We start from the raw sequence: 21,711 nt of genomic DNA, 5'->3' as shown, positions 1-21,711 counted from the left end.
CACCTTCTCTTCTCACTGTTGGTGGCACAGAAACACAGTAAGATGGGGACAGATACTTTCTTAAATTCTTGACATGCAGACCCTTAGCAAATGCAGACAGTAATTTTCTCTTCTCGCAATCAGTACCTCCCTACTCCCTCCCTCATACCTTTGTCACCTGGCACATTCATACAGACCGGTTCCACAAAACTATTTTTCAATGTGTATTTAATTTTTAAAAATATACACAGGAGAAGCCATGTGTTTTACATAGGAATACACACATTAACAAAGCATTTCTTATAGTTTTCCAAAATTCTATCAGTCCGATATTTATAAATTAAATATATCAGAATTCTTAAAGTTAAAATGAATTCCCTGAAACTACTGGATATGCTAGACTTTTTCCAAAATCAAATGAACAGAGGATATGGATGTGGTTTGTGTTAAATAAGGTTTATTGTTAGCTTTATTGCCTATAGTCTATAAGATGGAACTTTATTGTGCCTTTGCAAACAGGATACATTTCTTAAAAAAATTGATCAAAATTTTCCATACATATAGCTCTATATGATAGATTACAGTGCAACACTATTCTCGTTACATAATTATAGAAATACTATAGAACCCAAGAGCACGGGGTGAGCAAAATAAATACAATCCTGAGCCATCTGAACAAGATGATTTGATGAATCCTTTAGTGTAAGTTTAGAAAACACAGAGAAGGAAAAAAAATACATGCATACTGCAGTCATGAGCAAAATACATCAAACACCTGTTCCTTGCCAGGCGCAGGTGGGGGCAATGGTGAATTTCAGACACATGCACACTCACTCACGCTCCCATTTTCTGCTTCCCGCCCAGCCCCAACACATTCATTCCCGCCCCTTCCCCAAAAAAAGATCAGGCACTAAATCATAGTGAACTCCACCACTGCCTTGCTGAAGGTTAAGTGACTGCTACAAGAAGAGTGTATGTAGGTCTTCACCCATAACATGAAACAAAGCAAGTGCTGTAAGCCAATTCCAGCTGCTCTTCTGCCTCTTTGGAAGTAAATGAAGCATATGCCCACTACTTGAAACTGTAGTGGAAATGTCTTGAAAACAAAATTTTGTTTCTCTTGCTATGTCTTGAAGTAAAATCAACAGTGGAAAATTCATCCGAAAACTAACGGCCTCATCTGCTATTAAAATACATTTGTCATTCTATTTTTGGTATCTATTCAATTATAGTTCATTAAGAACAGTTCATGAAGCTTGTACCTGCTTATGGTATAAACATCAGTGTACCACACAAAACCCGCCACAGCTAGACAGGCTTACGAAACACCAAACCTTCTATGTGTCCCTTGCTAACATTCCCTCAAGACCACAGCATTCTAGTGTTACCAGAGATAAAGTACGTATAGTTAAGTGATGAAAGAAAGGTATTTGGTTTGTGTCGTCACCTTACACATCCTAGTGATGAAACTAACCAAACTATGCCTCCATGCCTTCCCTGAAAATAACCTGAGTCGGCTGACTAAACAGACTGAGCAGCGTGGCTGTCAGTCCACTTTATCAGAGGTTGAGCTGGAAAACCAGAGGGCTAATGTAGTCTACCAGCAGCTTGTCTTGTGCGGATAACCAAGAGTTCTTGGCTGTTGCAGTATCCACTGTCCCAAAGGCTAAGCCACTGAAGTGGAAATCAATCACAGCATAAAGAAGACTGAACTTAAACTGCATAACCTGCGGGACTACCTGGAGAGGACAAAAGAGGATCCTCATTTCCCACAAAATGTGGTGTGGGTTTTAGTGTCTGTATACATTAGCTGCTACAGAAAAGTTAAGATTTACTTTATAACTTTATTTTCAATTAAATGCTCACACACTCAAAAAATACACACTCTATGAATATGAGGTGGCTCTTTTCTTCAAAATTTTAAAATAAAGAGGCACCAATACCCGTTCATTTATGTATTAGAAGTCTCATATAATCACCAATAAAACAGAAATAGCATCTGTGATGATCACACAATGGAGAAAAAAGATCAAGAGACAATCTTAGCCATTGTAAAACAGTACTTGAACATTCAGATGCTCTGGCTAAGTCAGAATTTAAAGATTTGCTAAAAAGGTTTTATTGGTTTAGCATAGTTCCATGGCCTTTGTCTATAACTGATATGTGGAAACGGTTCCCAAGAAAATTTAAGAAACCATTCTGAAATTCTGTCTTTCATGTACATTATAATTAAATGTGACTGTTATAAACGTTGCCTCTATCATATTACCTTTTGTAAAGTAGAGGTAAAGAGACAAAAAGCATCCTCCTGGACTGCTGACGTGCAAAAAGTATCAGTGATGATAGGGTTGTGACAGCATTTATGGAGTTTCTAGGGTAGGGAGGACAGAATGCTGTACCTCAGCATCTTTGGTTAAGGTCTGGCCTCTTTAAATCCACTTCTCCCTCACATTTAGTCTCTCATGAATTTTAAGTCCATGCACTTAAAGACAAGATATAATTTCCATATAATATGTCAGATTCATAAGAGTTTCAGATTTTTGGTCCTCACCCTGCCCAGTGGGAGTACACGGACCTTACACAGAAAGCTGCAGAGTCCAATGCTTCAGTTAAAGCATGTTCTTTTTAAAGTCTTGAGCGGCACAAAAAACTGTCAACAGTTTTTTGGCTCCCAGCACTGGGAGAGGGATAAAGCTGAGCTCTGGCTTTTGTCCTTAAAAGTGGCCCAAGTCGACTATATGAAGTGTCTGGTCATCAAACACATTTACCACCAGCCTTCAGAGTACATCTGTCTTGTTCAAACCTTACATGAAACCTAAATGTTGTGTAGGTGTTTGGGGTGGAAAGATGAGAATAAGCTAAACTCGGCCTAAGGAGAAAAAGGGTAAAATATAAAAACAAAAAAACAACACTCTAGGTTTTAATTCAAAGGCAAAAAATACATATAATAAACTGGTTTACACCCTTGGTCAGACTGTTGCCTGGAATTCTCTACCTTGTCTTTCATAGTCCAAAGAGTTTGTCTCTGTTCTCTTCCTTCACTGCTTTAGTAAAGAGAGGGGGAACTTCAAAGAGGACTCCAACAGTGAAGCAGAATCATGGGGCAATAGTCGCTATGGGGCCAGACTGAGGTTGGACCAGACAAGCACTCCGAGCCGGGCCAATCGCAACCGCTGGCGAACCCGCACAGTACAGAGTAGCCATCCACATAGGTCTGGCCACACGGCACTCAAGCAGAGCTTTTCTACAGTACTCTTTCCCTTCACAAACAAACCCCAGCTCTCCCAGGTAAACATTTCAGAAAAAAACATCCAGGTTGGTGTACTACTGTAAAATGCTGCCAGTTTCTAATTAACTTAGCACCAAATCTGTGATTTCCCCTCCCTCAAACCAAGTCCATCTGTAGTTTAAAATGTGAAGTGCCACATTTCTTTTTGCTTTTGTGTTTTCTTTTTTTCATTTTCTTTGAAAGTATTCCTATCGATGTTCACTCCATGTCAGATGAAATAAAGTTGCAAAATATTTGGTGATTTCCACGTAACATTCTTATACTGAAGTCACTTCATGGGTTTCAGTCAGAATTATGTCCACAGAAGTCTTTTCCATGTAGTTTATCATACAGAGAGACTCTTACACATGGCTATTTTTGGACAGTGCATTAAATGAAGATACCTCACAAGAGAAAAGATCATTATCTGTATCCATTAGAATAATATACAGATTCACAGTCAATGAGATGATACACTTTGCAGAAGGGAGGCATCAAACATTATACTATTCAAACACAAAAACAGCAATAAACATTCTGCACTACAGAAAATTTGCTAGCTTCTAACTTTAAGGATTTAAAGTGATGGGTCTGGTAACTGCATTTTAGAACTGGAACATGCTGCTTTCCTTCCAGATACACAATGTTTGATGCTGGTGCACATATATAATACACACATGCACAACACTGTGTCTGCAATGATACAATAGGGCTACCAAGACCAAGAGAGCAAATATCAACTTAAGAACACTTCTAACTTTAGAATTTCATTTTATTAAACATACTTTTAAAACAAGCACCTCTTGGCAATAAAAGCAAAAACAAACAAACAAAAAAAGCAAAACCAACCAAACACTAGTACTCCTTCCACTCTATGCTAACGGAAGACTTCTCACACCAGCCGGTTAAACAATGAAATTCTTAAACACGCAGCCTGCTGGGGCTGCATGCAGAGCTAAAATGCAGGTGTGCTGACTTCTTGGAGCTGGAGCAGAAGAAAACATCAAAAAGCAAATCTGGAATCTATCACAGCTTTCTTTCTTAAGCAAATAAAAATGCAAATTAGTTTCATAACCACAATTCAATTTATCAAACTTTTTCTGAAGAATTTTCATTTAATTATGTATACATAACAGGAAATAAAACTTTTTCACAAACACTCTCAAGGCTTATGATTATCAAGAAAATGACAAAAGTAAAAGCAGGTGAAATATTAAACACATGGTGGGGAGGTCAATTTCTGTTTCTGCTCTTAAAAAGTAAAAAAATCACCATATAATTAAGTACAAAATCCTGCATTGAATGACAACTGCTGGTGTATTTACTTGATCAGAAATGAAGACCAAGAATATAATAAAGCCCTATGATAATATTCACCGGGAGCACTCCCCTCAGTGTGTGTACACTAACAGGTTGGCAAAGTTTCTGGAGCATTAGCTTATAGAAACACAGGAGTCCTTGGTTAGCTGCATTATATGGAACGTTCTCTTCTGAAATGCGCCCATGTCTCAGTTTCACTTACAAATTGCAAACTAAAGTTATCTCTTCAGAAAAATATCTGTTTGGCATCTCCTGGACTTTGTTCCATTGGACAGTAGGGACATTTTAATCTAAAGACAAAGAAGAAAACACTGAGTGAAGGAGCAGTCTCAGTACTGAGCATTCAATTTTTATCTCGTCATAGAGTATAACAATCACACACACATAAGAACACACAAAAATAACAAGTCTGTTTGTATTTTGCTTTGAGGATGAATTATGCTTTCCCTTAATATAACCACGAAGATTTGAAGGGTCACAAATACATACCACCCATGCCAGATCCTAAACTGAAAGCCTTTTCTTCATGGAAAATTATTTCTTAAACAAAACAAAGATAACTTTTCTGGATATCGTTTTTGGGGTTTTGAAAATAAATTCAATTTCTCTTTCCCAAAGGTTTAGGTTGCATCAGTCTTTAAATGAATTTCAAATGTACTGGTCACACAACCCATTCAAGGGCAGCAAATCTGATGGCAGCTATAAGCCCACACCAAGAACGGCCCACATGCCTCACAGTGGCACATGAAACCAGTACAGCCTGAACTAAGATCAACAATTTTGGCTGGGCATGATGCCTCACACCTGGGAGACTGAGGTGGGTGGATCGCTTGAGCTCAGGAGTTTGAGACCAGCCTGAGCAACATGGCGAAACCCTCTCTCTACTAAAAATACAAAAATCAGCCAAACGTGGTGGTGTGCGCCTGTAATTCTAGCTACTCAGGAAGCTGAGGCATGAAAATTGCTTGAACCCGGGAGGCAGAGGTTGCAGTGAGCTGAGACTGCACCACTTCACTCCAGCCGGAGTGATGGAGTGAGACTCAATCTCAAAAAAAAAAAAAGCTGAGCTCACTATCTAAAATAAATTACAAATGCATATATCCTTTGGACCAGTAATTTCAATTCTAGGAATTTATGTATCAGGTATAGATAATTCACTTAGCACTGTTTTTTTGTTTTTTTTTGAGATGGAATCTTGCTCTGTCGCCCAGGCTGGAGTGCAGTGGCGGGATCTCAGCTCACTGCAAGCTCCGCCTCCTGGGTTCACGCCCTTCTCCCACCTCAGCCTCCTGAGTAACTGGGACTACAGGTGCCCGCCACCACACCCGGCTAATTTTTTGTTTTTGTATTTTTAGTAGAGACGGGATTTCAGCATGTTAGCCAGGATGGTCTCGATCTCCTGACCTCATGATCCGCCTGCCTCAGCCTCCCACAGTGCTGGGATTACAGGCATGAGCCACCATGCCCGTCGCCTTCACTTAGCACTGTTTAGAGAAACAAATGTTCATCAACAGGGAACTGGCTACCCCATCATATTTCTATACACTAGAATATACTGGAGCTTTAACAAAAAAATAATGAGGGCTGTTTCTGCAGCATAGAGAAAGATCTCCAAGACACATCACTAAGTGAAAACAGCAAAGTATAGAACATTTTTTAGTATGCAACTCCATTTGTATAAAAAAGGGGAAAATCTATCACCTACCCCAAAAGTTAAAGACATGCTTATAAATCTAATCACCAAATTCACAGATAAATTAAAAATACTCAAATCAGATACCACCCACTTTGCCAAATGAGTAGTTAGGAAATTTATTTAGTTCTAAATCTAGCTACATTTTTTTAATCCTCATCACTTCTTATCCTCCTACCAAGTTCCAAAACAAAATTTATTTGCTAACATTTTTTAAAAGACACTTACTTGCTACCATTAAACATTTTATTCAGGGCATCTCTTGATATAATATGACCACAGACCAATTTCATGGGTGGATTGTTATCTGTCGTTTGCTGACGAAGAATGGGGCAGGCAAATATAGAGTGATACCAGCACTTTTTACCAAGGTCCACTTCAATCTGTTAGAAAAAAAAAGTAAAAAAGCTGAAGTCATATTTCACAAAATCATCCACATGGTAATATATACTGTGCAGCAAAGAACATTGATCAGATCTATTCACCTGAATGTAACTTTCTATAGCACTCTTCTAACTCAGATGAACAGTCTTAGTGATTCAAAGTGATAACTTAGCCTTCAAGATTATTTTCAAGAAAGCTGACAAAGTATAAAAACAAGTCTGACAAAAAACGATGACCAGATCACCACCTCTAATGGGCAGATCACCACCTCTAACGGCTTTAGTGGCTTGACACACAGTCTTTAGGTGAATTCAGATTTCAGTCTGCTCTGTCTTAGTGCATGTCAGAGATGCTTACAACATAAACGGGAAACTGCCAGATGCCAGGCACCTGCCTCCACAAAACAAGTGAAGGCTCAAGTTCTTTTCACTTGTTCAAGTTAGTGGCAGGGGGGCAGGAGTGCTGCTTGTGTCCTGACCACACTCAGGACCAGGACTGCACCTGTGCCTTTAATCAGAAAACATCTTTGAGAAGCTGGGGCAACCAACTGACAGGGTTACCCGCTGGAAGAACAAGGTAACTGCAAATAAACCTGTGTACAGGTGTGGTATAAAAGGGGCAAAAAACTAAATGCGTATGTTAGCTTTTCAGGGTCTGTGACACAATCATGACAGGAATGACAATTCCAGCCCAGAGTCTTAGTGCCTGTCAGAGACCTGGTAGAAACACACATACAACGACCTTCGCTACTCCACATCATAAGTGCACCATGGCAGTCACAATCTGAGTGCCTACCATGTGTCCCATCTCGTTCTAAGCATGCTTATGTTATCTACAGCCTTCAGCAGCCCCATAAAGAGAAAGCTGGTCCTTGTCTTAGAGATGAATATGCTACTGCTTAGAGAAGTTCTAGAGTTGGCAAGTGATTGTGCTGATGTTTAAAACCATGGTCCTTTCTAGGAGAGCAGTAGAAATACAGTACTAGAGGCCCACTGATGACTGCAGGTGTTACACGGACGACCTTTAAGAGCTCTGTACTTATTCTGTTGGCATTAGGAAAATGTAACCAGCACAAACCCATGATCTTATTGACAGCAATAGTTAAGACAAAAGTAAATCCAATTAACTTTGCTTTTGTATTAGAAAAACAATCACAGGAGTGGTCTGTGAACTGCACTGCAGAACACACTGCATGCTACTGCATCTATAACTCTCACCACTTCTGATGTTTCCCTTCCCCAGCTTTCAAAGGCACTTCAAGTCAAAATTGTAATACTCCTCCTCCAAGGTCCCCAAAAGGTACTAGGCTCCTCATTTGTATTGTTTAATTTTTTATATATCTATAAAAGAACTCCTGTCGAATGGCTACAATAATGTTTCCTGGTTAAAAGGTGAACATTTAAAGATGTCATATTCTTCTAAAGGCAGTAAAAGTAAATAGCCAACAGAAAATGGAACTCACAGGTAATTCATCTTTCTGGTTCCAAACTCCAGTACACTGCCTCTGTTCAATCACGGCTTTGATGTTAATTAAAGCTGGCAATGCCACACAACCTGCTGAGAAACTGGGAGAGCAGAAGAGGAAACGTCAGTGCCAGGCCAGGTGTCAGGCCGCTTGGTCCAAGGAGACATCACTTTCTCCAGACTCTGTGTACCGCAGACCCTGGCCCCTGGACGGGGTGAGAGCCTTCTGTTCTGCTAAAAGTAAATCTAGCCATTTGCACTAGAAGAAAAATAACTTGTTTTCCCTCCCCTTCTTCCCCAGGCCCACTGGTATATTTCCTGAAGTTATTGAAAACCAATCCCAGTTAAAAAACAAAACAAAAAATGAAACTCTAAATTTACTAAATAAACCTCACCAATATGCGGGTAAATGCAGTTAAAGAATGCAAAACGTTTAAAAAAAAAAACTCATTTGCTAGGGTAATTTAACTTTAGCTTACTTCCTCAGAAAATAGAAAAAGTTTTAAAACATGCATTTTAAAAAAGAAAGCAGCTTTGGAGAACCAATTAATTCAAATGAAGAGCAGGAATTAAGAACTACTACTCTTCCAAATACAGTAGTTGTAGTATCTGAGTTTGAAGGAAAAAGAGATGTTCTTGCACAAAATTCTTCATTCAGCAATACAAAAGACATAACTTTCTTTCCTATTCTCTTCCTTACAGACCATATACCACCATACTTATTTTTCTTACAAAACGTGCTCCAAGGTATATGCTAATTAGAATAATGATACTCAAAATGTGGTCTGCAGATGGTGCTGATTTATATACCATTTTCGGTCCATAGGAAAGAAGTATAGAATTGAGAATAAGGTTTTTAGAGAATTTCATAACAGTAGATGGTGCTGGCTCACTCCTGTAATTGTAGCACTTTGGGAGGCCAAGGTGGGAGGATTACTTGAGTCTAGGAGTTTGAGACCAGTCTGGGAAACATAGTGAGATCCCCGTCTCTACAAAATATATAAAAATTAGCCATTAGCCATGTATGGTAGCATGTGCCTAGAGTCCCAGAAACTGAACAGGCTGAGGTGGGAAGACGCCAGGAGGTTGAGGCTGCAGTGAGCCATGATGGTGCCACTGCACTCCAGCCTGGGTAACAGAATGAGACCCTGTTTCAAAAAATAAAACATAAAGAATTTCATAATAATCTTACATTAATGCCAAAAAAGGTTTTATATTGCACAAAACAAAATAGCAAAAAAAAAAAAAAAAAAGTTTAATGGGCTCAGCTTATCAGTCAAATGACATGCTTGCTCCTGAAACATTTTTTTGCATAGTTCCTTTTATCCCCAGATCACCCCTGTCCAGGGTAGAAGCACTCATTTCTCAGATGTGGAAGTGTTGGCAGCCAACTCTCAGCTGTGTCTGTCTCTTCAGGACTATCCTCAGTTGAAAAGAGTCATCTGACCAGAGTCATATCCAGCAAGTTGCTCCATGTGAGGGTACAAAAGCCCAGCCCTGTAGGCCCAATTTGGGACAACTCCACAGGCCCATAGCAGCTCCAGAGTTCCTCAGGAATGGGAGAGACCTTGCTGCCACTCTAACACAGTCCAACTTTCCTCTCTGCCCAATCCTGCTGTTTTCATTCTCCCACAGGTGCTGATGTCAATAAACTTTCTGCATGTACATTCCCACTTCAGAGTCTTCCTCAGAGAAACTGACGGCAACAATGCCTCACATTATAGCTAATTGCATCTGTCTGCTCCTATGCTAGGATGGAGAACCTTGTGGAATACACCTTCTTCATCTTATATCCAACACAGTGCCCAAAGTGCCTCGCACATAGCAAATATACAAAACATTTGTGGAATTAAATGAACAGAAGAGTTAAAAAAGTTATTTTCTTAAAACAGATTCTTAAAATGTTTTGGTTTCAGGACCCCTTTATATGCTTAAATATTAAGGATCTCAAAGAGCTTTTCTTTTTGTGGGTCTTTAATGCATTAGAAATTAAAATGAGAAACATAAAAGTTGCGATTAGTCCACGTAAAATAAAATACCATGCCATTATTAAAAACAGCATTCTTGTAAAAAAAAAAAAACCTACAGTTTCCAAAACAAAATTATATTTGTGAGAAGGTGGTACTGTTCCACACTCTTACAAATCTCCTGAATGCCTACCTTGACAGATGACAGCTGGATTATTATAGCTTACTCTGCATTACATCTATTGTGGTATGTTCTTCTGGTTGAGATAAATGAAAAAAAAAACCTTGCTTCACACATATGTGTAGCACTACTTTGATCGCTTTGGATCACTGTAGAAACTCCTCCTCAATACCACACCAAAACTGACTTTTCAGTTTTGGCCAAAACAGGTAGTTGTTTTCTAAAGGTTGGTTGCAGAGCAAAATCTGAAACTTTACCATTAAACTTTTTGTACCCTGCTACATTAAAATCCATTTGTCTGTCTTGTACTTTGAATGACTCTTTTACTCATGCATGCTTTTGTAGGACAATACTTAAGACCTTTCAAATGTGACAGGCTTGTTTCATTCACTTAAAAAAATGGCTGGGTGATATGGCACACAACTGTAGTCCCAGCTACTCAGGAGCCTGAGGCAGGAGAATCACTTGAGCCCAGGAGTTGGAGTCCAACTTGAACAACACAGCAAGACTCTGTCTCTGAAAAATTTAAGAAAAAAGATTAAAAAAAAAAAAAAAAAAAAAAAGACTGCCAAAAACCTGAGTGTGGGTAACTATGTTAATGATTCTTTCAAGTAAAACCTATTCCATGGCTGGTGTGGTAGCTCACACCTGTAATCCCAGCACCTTGGGAGGCCGAGGCGGTGGATCGCCTGAGGTCAGGAATTCGAGACCAGCCTGGCCAACGTGATGAAACCTCGTCTCTACTAAAAATACAAAAATTAGCTGGGCATGGTGGCAGGAGCCTGTAATCCCAGCTACTCCAGAGACTGAGGCAGGACAATCGCTTGAACCCAAGAGGTGGAGGCTGCAGTGAGCTAAGACTGCAGCACTGCACTCCAGCCAGGGGACTCCATCTCAAAAAAAACAAACAAAAGAAAAAAAACAAGAAACAAACAAAAAAAGTATTCCATGAAAAAAAGTGACCAGCTAGCTTATAACTCAAAAAACAACATGTTTTTTCTCAAGACAATTACCATACTTTGACAAGAAACTGAAGTGCTTTATGTGGATTTCCTATTTTGTCAAATTACTAAGATGATGTGTACTGAAAGGTCAAGATGTAATAAAACTAATAATTTTAATGTTTCATCAAGAACATCCGTTTTTTAAAAAGTTTTTTGGAGAAATGGAGTTTAGCTGTGTTGCCCAGGTGGGTCTCTAATTCCTGGCCTCAAGAGATTCCCCCCACCTCAGCCTCCCAAAGTGCTGGAATTACAGATGTGAGCCACCACACCAGGTCAAGAATATTCTTTATTATTATTATTTTTTAATTGAGACACAGTCTCGCACTGTTGCATGGGCTGGAACGCAATAGCGCAATCTTGGCTCACAGCAACCTCCGCCTCCTGGGTTCAAGCAATTCTTCTGCCTCGGTCTCCCAACTAGCTGGGATTAAAGGCACCCACCACTACGTCCGGCTAATTTTTTGTGTTTTTAGTAGGGGTTTCACTATATTGGTCAGGCTGGTCTTGAACTCCTGACCTCGTGATCTGCCCTCCTTGGCCTCCCAAAATGCTGGGATTATAGGTGTGGTTAAGTAAAACTAGCATTTCTTAAACTGCAAGGGTGTGGTGGTGAGGAATCCAGCAAGTATCTGTGGAATTTGTACCACCGCCCCGACTTGTGTAAAGGCTCTAGCAGTTTAGTCCACCACTGTTTCTGGACCATCTGTACTAATGTCAATACAATGGAAAAGGCTCTCAGGATCCTGTGAGGTTCACACACCACACTTTCAAAACTGCTTCTCTAAAACAGTGTCACTGCCAATTGTGATATCTTTTGAAATACCAATTGCATTCTTCTTCAGAAAGACAAAAATTCTTTTGGCTTTAAACATCAAGAACCAAACAAGTTAAGGGGAGGTGACTAATGCAGTGCATACTTCAATAACAGACAAGGCCAATTTCCATACCTGACACTGAGAGGGGACTCCACGGAGAGCCCCAGGAGGGCACAAGCATCCCGTGTAAAGATGTCACAGATATCAGCCCACTGGTTTGCATCAAGTAGGTGAACATATGGTGAGTTCTCAATCCCTTGTCTCAGGTACACAAGGCTTCCCATCAAAACCTGAATGTCTAAAAAAAGTACCAGCAAGAAAGCATTAGTTTGGTTGCAGTAATAAGCTGCGAAAAGCAAGAATACCCCCACCCATACTGATATAGCCTAAAATAATGTATTAACAGGTCTTTAAAATTCTGGTCCTTAAGCTTGGTTTCTTCCTTCATCCTAAATTAAACAGCATGGAGAGAAAAGGAAAGGAGTGAAAATACTGAACTTATAATTTAAATTCTTATATACAGCATAGTATAATTACCATTATCTACAGGAGTAACAATTATGTCATCACATTATCTCTGATTGCAGAGTTTATGTATTCCTACACAGATACGTGGGGTTAACATTTGCTGCCTTGGCTCTCTGACACTTTGTTGTGGCAAAACAAGCAGCACACAGCCAGGTTGGGGTGGATGAGAGCAAGTGCACACCTTGCTCTTTCTCAGATCTCCTCTCAGTTTAATATGGAATTCCAAAATCTGCAACATCTCTGACTTCTAAGAGGCTTTAATATTTTTGTTTTTGTTCTAGAGCCAGTCAGAGCTTTTCCTGTGATTATCAACCACAACTGTTTACTGGCAAACATGTATTAGCTCTAGTTAAGAACCGTTAAGTTGGGCTGGGCGCGGCGACTCACGCCTGTAATCACAGCATGTTGGGAGGCCGAGGCGGGTGGATCACGAGGTCAGGAGATCCAGACCATCCGGGCTGACACGGTGAAACCCCATCTCTACTAAAAATATAAAAAATTAGCCAGGCATGGTGGCGGGCACCTATACTCCCAGCTACTTGGGAGGCTGAGGCAGGAGAATGGCATGAACCCGGGAGGTGGAGCTTGCAGTGAGCTGAGATCGCACCACTGCACTCCAGCCTCCAGGACAGAGCGAGACAGCGTCTCAAAAACAAAAAACAAAAACAAAAAACAAAACAAACCAACAAGAACCGTTAAGTTATAGTGGTGGCTATAGCCCTGTTTCAAACATTAATAACATCTGACTCCAGACTCACCTTTTTGATGATTTAGGGCAAATGGCTGAAAATTTTTAGCATACTGTAATGCCTCTCGCTGATTTGTGGTTCCACCCATTAACAAGCTAATAAAGTACAGTCTGTGTAGCTTAAATTCCAAGGAGCTGTTTTGAGCTATAAGCATTTCCCGGTTTGATACTGCCCACCTAAAGAAAAGGCAAAAAAAAACTTTAAGAATAATCAAAAGCATAAGCAATGTGTCTTAAAAACTATTTGAAACCCAGTAAAACAAAAAAGGGGCTTGGTCTGCCATCTTGTGGAAGTCTATGGTAACATCAATCCCTAGGGCCCAGACTTTTGTCAGGAAAGTAACCACCAATAACTACACCGGCAGAGGCCCTTCAGCCAGTGAAAGAAAAAAGCATTAAGGTAGATGACAATCACTAGAATGACTCTGATGTGTCACATGATGCATCTGAACTTGCACAGGACCACACTTTGAAGTGGTGTCAGCCATGAGATTCACAATTAGATTGCCTAGATCCACTGCCCTTTTCCTGTATAACTGGCCTGATATATACAAGCATGAATCAAAGATCCTGAAAGGCAACTATACTTTTAAACTTTCAATAGTTCCAAGATTTTGTGCTATTCACTTTGGGATTAAAAACAGTAAATACCGTTATTTCCCCCCAAGGTGCTTTCAGTCTGATCAGGAAGATAAAGCTAGACAAATATCATATAGTAAATCTTACTGTGCAAAATGATTTGTACAAACACAGTTCTAGTAAGGGAAAAAACAAGATTCTATTTTAACTGAGCCAAAAATACAACACCTCAGGCTTCTACAGAACAAACAGTTGGAATAATCAATCTTGAACTGGTACTACCAGGTCAGGTGAGGGCAAAGGCAGGAAAGTATATAGTTAGCCGTTAAAATCAAATTTTGCGATAAGGGAATAAGGAAACATTACCTTATTTCTCTAAATATATTAACATATAGAAGCTGTTAGCATTATATTATTTAATTTGACCATCAGTTAAGACAAATACTCCCCACTTAACCCAATCCACCAAAGACCACTGGAATCTGAACTGTGTAAGAATATAAAATCTGAGTAACTCCACCAACTACAAGAGTAAAACCTTTCAAGTTATTTATAATGAATTTGCTGATTGGGATTGGACTTCACAGAGCTGCACTTTTACTGGGTCCTAACCTTCCCAGAAAGGGCTGCACATGCATATAAACATTCAAATTAACTTGCTGATGTATTCACATCTTACAGTCAAATCATGACGCTTCTCTGACTTCAAAGTCAGTGACTTTTTAAAATATTAATCATCTGGATCTTGGAAATACTTACCTAAATTTGTAAGCCTTGGTTCCTTGCCTGGCACTAAAATGATGCAGTCAAGTGGTAACACCAAGTGAGGTAAACCTGCTGACAATAAGGTACTTTTTTTTTTGAGACAGGGTCTCACTCTGTCACCCAGGCTGCAGCGCAGTAGCGTAATCCCGGCTCACTACAGCCTCAGCCTCTCGGGTTCAAGTGATCCTCCTACCTCAGTCTCTGAAGTAGCTAGGACCACAGGTGCATGCTGCCATTCCTGGCTAATTTTTTAAAAACATGTTTTTGTAAACATTATGTTGCCCAGGCTGTGTTTGAACTCCTGGGCTCAAGTGATCCTACTGGCTCAGCTTCCCAAAGTGCTGCAGTTACAGGTGTGAGCCTGGCCAACCAGCAAAGTACTTCTGGCAGTGGTCTTTTGTGAATGCCCTACATCAATCAACAGTACTAACAGCACTGTGCTTTTTGCAGTCTCCAGGCTGCCAGTCTCTAAGCCTGCCAGGCACCTTATGGATTTCCAGTTCCAAGTAGTGCATTTAAATTAAATCACTTTCCAAAAGTTTATACACCCCTTCACTCATAAAAGCATAAGTACGTTTTCCTATTAGCAAATAAGGAAAGGCAGTAAGATTTTTCTTTTTTCTGTTTCTGATATGGGGTGTATGTGTAAGGGCTTGTAAAGTCAAAAGACTGGAGCTATTTAATAGAGTAACTACAAATTTTAATTTTAAAAAAGTCAATAGTAAAAAGGAAAAGTTCATAGACACTGGTGCGGTCTCAGCTCAATACTGCAATCTCTGCCTCCCAGGCTCAAGCGATTCTCTCACCTCAGCCTCCCAAGTAGCTGGCACCACAGGCGCATGCCACTGTACCCAGCTAATTTTTTGTAATTTTTTGTAGAGACAAGGTTTCACCATGTTGCCCAGGCTGGTCTCGAACTCCTGGGCTCAAGCAATCCTCCCGCCTTGTCCTACCAAAGTGCTGGGATTACAGGTGTGAGCCACTGTGAACAGCTTGAAAGTGTGATATACACAAATGTGATGAGATATAGACATACACACTTTTTTTTTTTTTTTTGAGACAGAGTTTCACTCTGTTGCCCAGGCTGGAGTGCAGCGGCACGATCTCAGCTCACTGCAACCTTTGCCTCCCAGGTTCAAGCCATTCTCCTGCCTCAGCCTCCCGAATAGGTGGGACTACAAGCATGCACCACTGCACCCAGCTAATTTTTGCATTTTTATAGAGACAGAGTCTCACCATGTTGGCTAGGCTGGTCTCAAACTCCTGGCCTCAGGTGATCCACCCACCTTGGCCTCCCAAAGTGCTGGGATTACATGCATGAGCCACCACATCCAGCCAAAAGTGTGATATATTTTTAAAAGTAACTTTTAGACACCAGAATGTTTAACAGTAATGACTCTGTATTTCAAGTATTATTTATCAACTGCTACACCATGGGCTGTGACTAATTGGAACAAGGCACCAACTCTTAGATCAGCACCAGGGGTCTGAAACAACCAGGAAGACACACCAATCAATTCCAGCTGAACAGCACTGATAACAGTCTATGCTGTCCTATATTTTTCCAGGTTTTCTGTAATGAACATATATTAATTTTATACTTTAAAAGGTAATAACTTTTTAAGCTAATGTAAAAGTAAAATGTCTTAACTTCCTTTTAACGAACAGGCCTATAGAGTAATTATAAATTACTTTTCCTGAAAGTTATGAATTATCAATTTTAGCTTTATAAGCTAGAAACACCTGTACTCCACTTAACCTGGAGAGACATTTATTTAGACAAATATAATTTTTAATGTACTACTTAAATTTATGTTTGCACAGTTTCAAATTTTGCTATAAACAAGGCTATGAAATAAGAAAAAAACTAACATTGCTTAATTCCTCCCCTTTCCTTGCCAAGAAATATTTAGAAAAGTAAGTAGATACCTTTACAAAAAGGAACTGGGAGGGAGAAGACAACACAAAACCCAAACTCATACATACAACACAAGATTTCATATTTCTTAAAAGTCGTATTTCTTTTCATCCTATTCGTTTTGAAACAATGTACTGTCCTCATTTAACCTCTTAATATTATATTAAAACTAAATTATACAAGGCAAGGGACTTCCAAGCTTCTCCCTCCCTGGCAAAATGTCATTTTCTAAACTAAGGATGAGACACCCCATTTTTAACTCTCCCAAACATTTAAGCACACGTAAGCAATTAAGGTGAAATCCTTACCTGACATGATAGGACCTCTCTCTTATACCTCCAGGACTGTACCCAGAAACCCACATTTGTATTTTGTTGACCTCAATTCCCTGGCCACAGTTAAGTGGCCAAATAAGCATAGGTTTTATTCAAAGTCACTTTCCACAGCTGCCTCCTAATAAGAAAGTGAATCTATTTTTAACTCTGTTCACTATTCTTCACTATTCTATGCCTTTTGCTAAGCTCTGGTATCAAGAGTTGCCTTCTGTGATGATCATCGTTAACATCTGCCTTAACGAACCATTGAAATCTGAGTACAAATTTCACAGCAGCATTCTTACTCACAATAACATCTTCCTCAGAAAGCTTAACATAGTCAATTCACAATTTCTGAACATGACAAAAAAAAAAAAAGCATCTTTTACTGGCAGTGAAGTTCTTCAATATCCTTGTAATTACCATCTTCTTTCAATAAGGCAACTATTATCAATTTGGCCCGAATAGTAGCCAAACTGGGACACACACACACACACACACACACACACACACACACACACACACCCCTTTTCTCTCTCAATCCAAAGTAGAAGTAAATGTTCCATCTAAACCACAAGCATCTTGCTATTCTAGCGCAATGTAAGTAAAAAGATGGTGAAGTGACTTTTCCAATATGCTTTGTACCATTAGCTTCCTGTAGGCTTAGGTCTTGCCCTAGCTTCGTCTTGCTGTTGTCCTTTTCAAATCTTTCTAATCACATTCAATTTCACTTCTAAGATTTTTCTTGTTGCCAAGTCTGTCTTCCAATTACTTATTTTTTGTAAAATGTCACATGGATAAGGGAGTTAAGGAGGTGACACAACTACACCCTTGTTGCCTGAGGGTAACTGACAGTAGATGCGCAGTGATCAAGAGTGAAGTGACAGAACTGGTTATGACCATGATGTGCCTGTTACGTCCTGATGTACAGACTGAAGAGCTGGCAGAGAAGTCTGTATTTTATACAATTGCTCACAGCTAATACATCATGGTGACTGAAATCTGAACTGTGTTGTTGGCAGCCAGGTGTTATTTAACTAAACTGTGGTAAAAATGAATTTATATATCTTAGAAACCTGCAAAGACTGCCCATAGGTTCAATAAAGAATACAAGGGATGGGTGCAGTGGCTCAGGCCTGTAATCCCAGAACTTTGAGAGGTCGAGGTGAGTCAATCACCTGAGGCTGAGAGTTCGAGACCAGCCTGACCGACATGCAGAAACCCCATCTCTACTGAAAATACAAAATTAGTCGGGTGTGGTAGCGCATGCCTATAATCCCAGCTACTCAGGAGGCTGAGGCAGGAGAATTGCTTGAACCTGGGAGGCGGAGGTTGTGGTGAGCCAAGATCGCGCCACTGCACTCCAGCCTGGGCAACAAGAGTGAAATTCCGTCTCAAAAAAAAAAAAAAAAAAAAAAAAAAAAAAAAAAAAAAAAAAACAGGAGAGAAAGAACACAGAGATCTCAGTGGTAAGAGGTTACTTTATAAAGACAAGGAAGTTCCAGATTGATAAAATAAGGAAAGACATAAAGTTTGAGAAACTGAGGTCAGGGTGTCTATGGCTCATTCTCATAAATCTTAAAGAATTACAAAGAATGAGATTAAGTTCTATTTCTCACCCAGGTCCTGCCCTGCCCCTGCGCCACTTCCTTCCTCCCCTAGCCTTTTTTTTTTTTTTCTTTTTTTTGAGACGAGTCTCTCTCTGCTGCCCAGAAGAGAGGGAAGGAGAGAGAGAGAGAGAGTAGCAGTGACGTGATCTCGGGCTCACATGCACCTCTGCCTCCTGGGTTCAACGCGATTTTTCTGCCCCAGCCTCCCGAGTAGCTCGGGATTACAGGTGGCGCGTGCCAACACGCCTGGGCTAATTTTGTATTCTTCAGTAAGAGATGGTGTGGGTGGGTAGGGGAGGGAAGGCAACGCAAACCAAAAATGCAGTGAAATTATTAACTCTATGAATTTTTTTAAAAAATTCTGAATCCCCAAATTTCCAGCGTGGACCACGCCCGAGAACACTGTCACCTTCGGAATACTCGCATTTAGCAGAAACACTGAAGACCGCCAAAAGTGACAGTCAAGATCAACAGTGTTCACTCCTGTCACTGGCGCACTACAGTCTTACGATGAACGAGCCTTTTGGGGGACTTTCCACCAACAACCCAAAACAATATTAGCTTACGAGAAGACTAAGTTCAGAACGAATGCCGCATCTATACAATTACCGCTCAGCAGAAATATTAGCACTTTAATTAATCCCGCGACATTTGTCAGGCCTGTGAAAAAGACTTGGGCAGCATGGTTACCTCCAATCATTTCACGACATTCTACATCATTCCAAAATAGGAATACAAGATTTCACCTTCATAGTCTAGCGGTTCTCCTGCAGGAAGCTAACAGTACAGCACACGCGCGCGTCACTCTCTCTCATCTATACAGATGTGCTTGGCCAGCCTGTTTAGTGTCTATTTCTAAGTAATACTCGGAAAAACAAAAGCCTCCTTTTTGCCAATCCACAGCACATTCCACTAAACCTTTCACAGCGCATTTAAAGGACTTACCAAAGAACCTCTTTTTCTAATTTCGCTTAAGGCTATACTCTTGGGGCGTAAAAGGCTGAAGGTTCAGGGTGAATGAATGACATTTATCTTCTTTACTCCACAGGTGTGGAATCCTGGTGAAATGTCCTTAGTAACTATGAATCAAATGTTCGTAACAAATTCAGAGAAGGCAAAGCTCGACAAAAGATAAACGTTACTCAAAAAGGCTGACGGAACTCCATAAGCTTTGCTTTAAGAGACTTGAAAAGAAGCACTTAACTGTTTCATTTCTTAGATATTTTCACACATGGTAATCTCTCAGCTATGGGGCTGAGTATTGCTGGAACGTACTACCATGGCGGTAAACTCATCTCAGCAGTCCCCGAGTCTCGTCCTTGTTCAGCATGGAATTTAACGGAAACGCAGCACAAACTATGGTATTGGGCATATCTGACTCTATTTAATGAATAGGCACACAAGCACCACACACACATCCTTCCTCATATGAGGTTCCTCAGTAATGAAGAGGATAGGTGACGGAAGCTACAAATCACGCCGCATGTCGGTCACCATATTCGGAGCAACAGCAAGCCTCTAGCAGATTCGTAATGATCTTTTCTAAAAATACATTAAATATGACGTGCCTTATTTACTGCCTGCTTTCACTACTCACCAAAAAAAACAACGGTGGCCGGGTGGCGGTGGGCTCAAGCCTGTAATTCCAGGCACTCTTTGGGAGGCCCCGAGACGGGCGAATCACGAGGTCGGAGATGCGAGACCCATCCTGGGCTAACATCGGTGAAACCCCGTCCCCTACTAAAAAAAAAAAAAAAAAAAAAAATACAAATAACTAGCTGGGCCCGACCCCGGTGGCGGGCCGCCTGTAGTCCGCAGCTACTCTGGAGGCCTGAGCGCAGCTAGAATGGTGGTAAGACCCGGGAGACGGGAGGCTTGCAGTGAGCTGAGATCCGGCGCCACTGCACCTCCAGCCCCGGGCCGACAGAGTGAGGACTTCCGTCTCAAAAAAAAAAAAAAAAAAAAAACAAAAAAACAAAGAAAACAAGCGTATCAGTATTCCCAGGTTCTCCTCCTTTTCTTTTCTATCATGTGTGTATTAGCCTCTCAGTTAGTTTAGCTTCTTATGTTTTAAACATTTATTCTCAGGGACCATTAAAATTTTCTCTTTCTATGAAGACTCTCAATTTCTCTAGTCACGGCTTGCGCACTCATTTCCAATACTGCTCAAGTCTTTGGTGAGGATGTATTCAGGTAATGTCTATTCTTCTTCCTAAGGAATACCTACAGTCTTGGAACTTCTATAAACTTTCACCAGCAACGAATATAAAATAGACAATAGAAAACAGTGTTATCAACGCAATTTTTTTTTCTCTTCTGGCTTTTCTATTCTTTCTTTTCTGTATCCTTCTGAAAAATGGCACCTCTTTCTACCTTTCAATTAGTTTCTCTTTAAGAGGTATGCTTTCTCCACCAGACTTAGGGCATAGAGAGTGAGTTAAAACGTATCCATTAACTCTTTCCTCTTCTGCCTTTTCAAAATTAAGACCAAAAGGTGGGGGAGGGAAGAAAAATAAATCAACCTCTGGAAAAAAATCCAACTTGTTCAAGCCTTGATTGTTCCTTCTGTTAGACTGGCTCATATATCAGAGCCTTGTTTCCTCTGTGGTTCTATGTGGCTATTAAAACGTGCCTGAGTCAGGGAGACCACTCACCTACAAGAAGCCATGAGTAGGAATAAGAAAACAGACACCAGGCCGGGCACTGTGGCTCATGCCTGTAATTCCAGCACTTTAGAAGGCCAAGGTGGAAGGACTGCTTGAGCCCAGGAATTCAAGACCAGCCTGAGCAACAAAATAGTGAGACGCCATCTCTATTCAACTAAAAAAAGCGGAGGTGGGGGGGGGATGCGGAAGAAGTACACTAGAAATTGCTGAATCACTGTTACCTTCATTTCCAGTGATAGTCAAGGCCCTGTGATCAGGCACCTCTGCTTGCTTCCTCCAATTTCATTTTCTAGAACTATTTCCTGCTTATAAACAGTTTTACCCATTGGTACTAGAATTTCTATTAAGTCTGTCAAGCATCTTCTCATCTTTAGGACTACTGGCCACACACACCACGAAGAAACCTGTGGCTTCTTTCTATACCCACCTATCTGCTGACTTTGGAGATGGAGTCCTCCCATATTTCAGCAGCCTACCTGATACTGTTCATGGCCTGTCCAATCTAAAT

The 21,711-nt window shown here is 40.4% G+C and overlaps 1 protein-coding gene across 1 annotated transcript in view; it reads right to left on the bottom strand.

The window, feature by feature from the left end:
- Positions 1 to 192: 192 nt before the first annotated feature.
- The window catches only part of RMND5A (required for meiotic nuclear division 5 homolog A), a 67,170-nt gene continuing 45,651 nt past the window's right edge, over positions 193 to 21,711 (bottom strand). Inside the window, exons 5-9 of the mRNA XM_017857569.1 lie at positions 13,362 to 13,528; positions 12,208 to 12,373; positions 8,107 to 8,209; positions 6,489 to 6,643; positions 193 to 4,857 (exon numbers count right to left, since the gene is read on the bottom strand). Coding sequence (XP_017713058.1) covers positions 4,794 to 4,857; positions 6,489 to 6,643; positions 8,107 to 8,209; positions 12,208 to 12,373; positions 13,362 to 13,528 — 655 coding nt within the window. The 3' untranslated portion in view covers positions 193 to 4,793. The remainder of the gene's footprint in view (positions 4,858 to 6,488; positions 6,644 to 8,106; positions 8,210 to 12,207; positions 12,374 to 13,361; positions 13,529 to 21,711) is intronic.

Source organism: Rhinopithecus bieti, unplaced genomic scaffold, assembly GCF_001698545.2.
Source record: "Rhinopithecus bieti isolate Rb0 unplaced genomic scaffold, ASM169854v2 scaffold_46389, whole genome shotgun sequence".
Classification (NCBI taxonomy): domain Eukaryota; kingdom Metazoa; phylum Chordata; class Mammalia; order Primates; family Cercopithecidae; genus Rhinopithecus; species Rhinopithecus bieti.
Note: the sequence above shows the minus strand (reverse complement) of the source record. Positions and strands in the feature narration are given on the sequence as shown.